The sequence below is a fragment of the Mizuhopecten yessoensis genome, unplaced genomic scaffold, assembly GCF_002113885.1.
Source record: "Mizuhopecten yessoensis strain PY_sf001 unplaced genomic scaffold, ASM211388v2 scaffold9697, whole genome shotgun sequence".
Lineage (NCBI taxonomy): Eukaryota > Metazoa > Mollusca > Bivalvia > Pectinida > Pectinidae > Mizuhopecten > Mizuhopecten yessoensis.
This window is the reverse complement of record NW_018408177.1, coordinates 13,581-19,749: the sequence shown is the minus strand read 5'-3', so window position 1 is coordinate 19,749 and position 6,169 is coordinate 13,581. Positions and strand designations below refer to the sequence as shown.

Genomic DNA, 6,169 nt, shown 5'->3' with positions numbered 1-6,169 from the left:
ATATATTTTCAGATTTATATTGATAATTTAATAAAGTATCATAATCAAAAGCTTGACTGTATTTTCCTTTATCAACATACCATAAATGTCTTCTATTGTGTCGCCAGTAATTCTTATAATTACTCTGCTTCACATAATCATCCTTTACAAACTTATCATTACTGTTAAACCAAATGCACAGCGTGATAAAGTGTGTGAAGGAAGCCATGCAACAAGTTGAAATCATTATTTTTTTCATTAGTCCATAGACATATGTATACATATAAATCAACAATAGTGAGTACTTAACATACTGTCTATAATGATCCACAAGTATATAGTTGTTTTTTGAGTTCATACTGACTTGTCTCTTTGTTTCTTTTTTGCCTTTGATCCTGACTCTAGCTCTTCAGCTGGAGTTGGTGGAGACCGCAGATCTGGGGCTAAATTGCTAAATTTTCTGGATGGGGTAGATACGGTTATGAAATTGTCTAGCGTGGATTTCTGGACTGTAATCTGTTTACCCTTTTTCTTGTCCTTCTTTCCTTTTTGAGTTGGTTCTTTTTCGGAGGTTCGAGGATGGGGATGTTTGGAAGTTGGGGCTGGGGTTTCACTGGTGTTTTGCTGAAACCTGGTCTGTTTTGTACCAGCACAATCCTTACTTGTCTCTGCTTCCTCATACACTTCTTCATCTTCTTTTGTCTCCTCTTCGTCTCCTGAGTCAGCATTGCAGCTTGAAACGTCTTCATCAGAAACGTCTTCCCCTACGCAGTCTGCTGCTTTATGGCCAGGTCTGCCACATTCTCTACATTTTATTTCGTTCGGACAGTTCTTGCCTAAGTGCCATTCTTCAAGGCAGTTGTTGCACTTGAGCTTCCTGTTGATCTGACCGTTGTGGAGCACGACTGCTCTGTATCTTCCGATTTCCATAGATATTTAGAATGACTGTGAGAATTTGTTTACCACAGCTATTCTGTCACCTGTCTCGCAGTTTGTAAGCCTACCATCGACTCTCAGTTTCTCTCGATAGAAACTTACAATATCGATGTCTCTGATTGTGAAGATCATTCGAATCTGGCCATTGTCAGCGGAAAGCGGTATATTCTTCACCCTGACCGTCATCACCGTATCCCTTCTCTGAGAATATAACGACGGCCGTGAAGGGTTAGAGTTGTATATCGGGATAGTTTTTGCTCGAAGATGTATCCCATATATCCCTGAAGTGAGGAGAGCGTCTCTACTCTTTTCACAGTCGGTGTATATTCTCCACAGACCACGTACACGTTGGATACCGACTATTGTCTCTCCTGAAATGGATCGGGATATCGCTTTGTATAATTCAACATGGTTGAGCCACTACTCTCTCGGCGGCGTATTCAGACCAAATATGTCGGACTCTTTAATGAATACCGGCTTAGTCGAGTTCTTGGGTTTATCAGAAACGACCTCTGAATAGATCTTCTGCCCTTCATCCATGTCCGGACGACGGTTATCATGAGCGTGGTCAATGGATTCCGCCATTTTCTATAGAGATGTATCACATCAAGTTCAAAAAGACAGTCTAAACTCACGTGAAGCTGTCTTTATCAGGCGTATTTTTTCTTATCACTGTTCTCGGGTAGTATTCATGCGTTTATCATCAATCTATGCAGTATGCATCTGAAGTATTTGTGGAAAATACTTGAAAATTGTCGGAGCTGAATGGTTGCACACTCACCTTGGTTAAGGGGCAGATCACTCTATATCGTTCACTTCTAAAGGCTTTCCCTTCGAATAAGTACGCCCCATTTCATTCTCTCTTTCGGCCATCGTGTTCTGAACAGTGCAGTCTAGCGAATGTACGTTCACATGTGTAATACCAACGCATACTCCGTCTTAAATAGTTCTATATGCACTGTTGAACTGTCACACTAAATAGTCAACACTGTACTATATAAGCGCGCTATTAAACAGAAAAGATAGTACAATGTTGCGGCTTCTGAACTGGAATGCATGCTGGGAAAATCTGTTGAAGATGGAGACATCAATGGAGAAAGGTAAATGGTCCGAAATGAAATCTGGTTATGCATACTTCTACAAATTTCAACGCTACTACAGAAAGCTGATTACATCACTTTAGTCGTTAATATCTTTGTACATCACAGATCCGGATAGTTTTATCGAAGGACCTTATTATAATTACCTATTGAGCTGATATGAGACTTAATTAGCACGTGTTTCGATTTTTGTTTTGTTTTAGCTCATCTGCCCGAAGGGCAAGTGAGCTTTTATGCCATGGTGCAGCGTCCGTAGTCCGGGACGTCGTCCTCCCGTCCACTTGTCAACTTTTTCTTTAAAATGCTACTTGTCCTGAATGGCCCAGTAGATTTAGACTAAATTTGGTCTGGAGCATTCTTAGGCCAAGGGGACTCAATTTTGTGTAAACCCCTGTTACCTTAAATATGAGTGAAGGTCATTCATTTGAACAAACTTGGTAGCCCTTCATTTTAGCATGCTACTGGCCAAATATCATCACCGTGGGCATTTTGGTTATGCAGGTGAGGTCATTTAAAGATTTTAACATATTTGACCCCTGTTACCTTGAATATGAGTGAAGGTCATTCATTTGAACAAACTTTGTAGCCCTTCATCTCAACATGCTACTGGCCAAATATCATCACCCTGGGCATTTTGGTTATTTAGAAGTCTCATTACCTCATTCAACTGATACAATAAAATTGAGAAGGCTCTTCTTTTGAAAGCCCCCACACCCTTACCCTGTCTATTTATCTATGTCTATTTAAAATGGGTTGGAATTCCATATTTTTTTTTTTATCATATAATAGATTTAGGGTGTTGGGTTATATGTAGTACACTAGTATTTTTGTATTAGGCAGCTATCCACTGTAAAAAGGGCCACTATTAAAATTGGGTAGTTTATCAAAGTTAATTCTGTGAAAGTTGCCGAAATATACATTACATGTAGCACATACAAAATCAATTCTTGTTCTTCATTCCTTTCTTTTGTTTAAATGAAATAAAGGAAACTGATGTTGTTTTTGCATCTAACAAGAGGCCCAATGGTCCTATACAGTCATTTGAGTTCTGATGTAGTTACTAATAGGAAAGAAAAACCAGACCAACAAAAGTATTATTGGAAGTGTAAAAAAATAAGCCTGATCCAATATCTATCATACAGATTTAAGACTGCAGAGTTTTTGACTCTGACTCTAGCAAATCTGGGTTGTTAACTGTAAACTATTTATAGCATCTTACCATTTGATCAAGCATATACTATGTAGTTCCATTCCATGAATTATGATATTGATGAAATTTTGAAAACCAACCTTCAATTGAATTGAACAAAATAAACCTGTAAGTATAACCTCCCTATATATACCTGTACTAATTATATAAACTTCACCACCACCTCCGAGGCAAACATGAAGCGTGTGGGTGATGAAATTCAGAATTTTGATAAAGTATAGTTAGACCCTTCCAATAATGAAAAAAGTAGTTTCCAATATATCTGAATAGCAAGATTGTTGCAATTAAATCCAATTTGACTCCTTTTGACCCTGCCCTGCAGGTCCTGGGATAGGACTAGCTCTAACTTTTCAAAGTATCAACACAAGGTTATTATTCCAATCAAGTTAGAATGATTTCCAGTCAATGAACAAAAATATACCCAAAAGTATCATTTTTCTATACAAATTACAGTAAACCTCTCCTTCTCCCCAGAGGCGAATATGCAGCCTTATTTAAGGAGTAATGAAATTCAGAAAATTTGTTTGGTTCCTAAAGACCCTTCAATCTATGAAAAGTAATTAATTCTACCATATCCAGGCCTTTGGCCCTGGGTTGGAAGGGTGTAGGGGGAGGGGGGCATATAATTCACACTTTTGGTTGACCTTTGGCCATGGATTGCAGTCGAAGTGGTGCTGTTGTATGTAGTGGTGCTGTCATCGAAAGTGGTGCAATCGTCGGAAGTGGTGCTGTCGTCTGTAGTCGTGCTGTTGTCTGTAGTGGTGCAATCGTCGTGAGTGGTGCTGTCGTCGGGAGAGGTGCTGTCATCAGAAGTGGTAAAGTAGTCGGGAGTGGTGCAATCGTCGGGAGTGGTGCTGTCATCTGTAGTGGTGCTGTCGTCAGGAGTGGTGCTGTCATCTGTTGTGGTGCTTTCGTTGGGAGTAGTGCTGTCATCAGATGTGGTACAGTCGTCGGGAGTGGTGCAGTCATCCGGAGTGGTGCAGTTGTTGGGAGTGGTGCAGTCGTCGGGAGTCGTGTGCTTGTTGGGAGTGGTGCAGTGGTACAGTCGTTTGGAGTGGTACAGTTGTCGGGATTGGTACAGTCATAGGGAGTGGTGCAGTTGTGGATGAATTCTGCTTTTCTGAAAGTAACACATTTCAAGTCTTAACTTCTTGGATGCGGCTTAGTAGTTATGTTCAAGGATACACTTTTTTTTTTTAAGTAGAATTTTCAATTACATAATCTTAATTGTAAATGGTTATTTTCATAATGTATTATTCTGATAAGTGTGTATTGCAAATTATAATTTTACATTATGAAGTAATTGATTTGTTTCATACCCAAAAAGCATAGATTCATAATCAGGTTTTTTTCAATACCAAAAACCACATATAGTCATTTACAATTTTCTCTACAAAATATGACATGTACATACATCTTTGTATATCCTTTCGATTATCTTCGAGACACTTCTGTTTTCTCTGCATTTCTTTCCACTCTCTTCTAGGAGTTGCACATTCACCTCTGCCCGGGGCAAGGAATGTCTGCAGGCCCATTTCTGGATTTTAACACGTGAAAATAAACTGCAACTTGGACAGATCCGATGGAACTTCCTTACCTCGACTGAAAAAGCAGAAGGGGTCTTAATTTGTAAATTATGTGACAGTCAACAAATAATCAAAAATCAGTACCACTGTACATAATCAGTTCAGGTTCTGTATGTTTGGATTATCCTCCGGTTTTATTGGCGCGGCGTCCGTCATTCGGTGTCAATTAAACAACTTCTTATCAACCAAAATGACCAGGGTGATGGTACAAAGTTTGTTCAAATGAATGACTTTCATCCATATTCAAGGTCACAGGAGTCAAATATGTTAAAAACTTTAAACAACTTCTTCTGAATAACCAAAATTCCCAGGGTGATGATATTTATTCAGTAGCATACTAGGATCAAGGGCTACCAAGTTTGTTTAAATGTATGACATTGAATCATATTCAAGGTCACAAGGAGCAAATATGTTCAAAATATTTAAACAACTTGTTCTGAATAGCCAAAAGGCTCAGGATGTTGATATTTAGTCAGCAGCATGCTGGGATCAAGGACTTCTATGTTTGTTAAAGTGAATGACTTTGACTTATATTCAAGGTCATAGGGTCAAATTTGTCAAAACTCTTTAAACAACCTCTTCTGAATAACCATGGGTCCCAGGATGTTGATACTTTGCAAGTTGCATCCCGAGATGAAAGGCTATTCAATTTGTTCAACATAATGACTTTGTTTGACTTTCAATCACAGGGGTGAAATGTTTAAAAAAAAACAGGGTCTTTTGAATGAATTTTAATCATAAATACTGATATTTTGCCTGTAGCTTTATTTTAGATCACTTTTAAGGTTACAAGTGTGGGATTTATACCAGGTGAGCGATGCAGGCCCATTAGGCCTCTTGTTAGATTTCATAATGCGTAAAGTTTCATACACAAATCATACTTTCTCTCGAGTTCTATTAATTTTGCATCTTACCGAATAACAGCACGTTGGTCACACTCAGAACATTCCATTGACACATTATTTGATGGGGAAAATCTTCTTATGTATGCCTCAAAAAAGCTCTTAGTATTTTACAAATATTTTTTTGGAGTTTTGGAAATGTATTTTACATTCTCCTATAGATGTAATCATGATAATGGGTATCCCGGGCCCTAATGAACCACAATAATGGGTCTGTAAATAGTACATTATCATAGGTTGTAAATGCATAAAGTTACCTTTTTTTCTTTTCTTCGGTGAATGGCGAATCGTCCTTCCTTGCTCATCTCTTGCTGGATATGAAGTATATCCTTTTTTGGGGCGTTTTCGTTTTGGTTGTTGCTCTCTGAGTTCGCGATTCAACAACTTCAACTTTCGCATGCATTTTTCATGTGCCTTTTCACTTTTCTCTAAAGCATTCATATCTTACAAAGGTAA

General features: G+C 38.5%; 2 protein-coding genes across 2 annotated transcripts; one reads left to right on the top strand and one right to left on the bottom strand.

Moving 5' to 3' along the window:
• Positions 1-333: 333 nt before the first annotated feature.
• Positions 334-909, bottom strand: LOC110458696. Its single transcript, XM_021510555.1, has one exon. The coding sequence runs from the start codon at positions 907-909 to the stop codon at positions 334-336; it is 576 nt and encodes a 191-aa protein (XP_021366230.1).
• Positions 910-3,877: 2,968 nt separating this feature from the next.
• LOC110458698 (2,3,4,5-tetrahydropyridine-2,6-dicarboxylate N-acetyltransferase-like) lies at positions 3,878-4,312 on the top strand. The gene has a single exon (XM_021510556.1). It carries the CDS (start codon positions 3,878-3,880, stop codon positions 4,310-4,312), a length of 435 nt encoding a protein of 144 aa, XP_021366231.1.
• Positions 4,313-6,169: the final 1,857 nt, after the last annotated feature.

Bases quoted from the DNA above. Each gene is read 5' to 3' on its own strand.
- LOC110458696 (XM_021510555.1), bottom strand. From the start codon at position 909: ATGGAAATCGGAAGATACAGAGCAGTCGTGCTCCACAACGGTCAGATC.
- LOC110458698 (XM_021510556.1), top strand. From the start codon at position 3,878: ATGGATTGCAGTCGAAGTGGTGCTGTTGTATGTAGTGGTGCTGTCATC.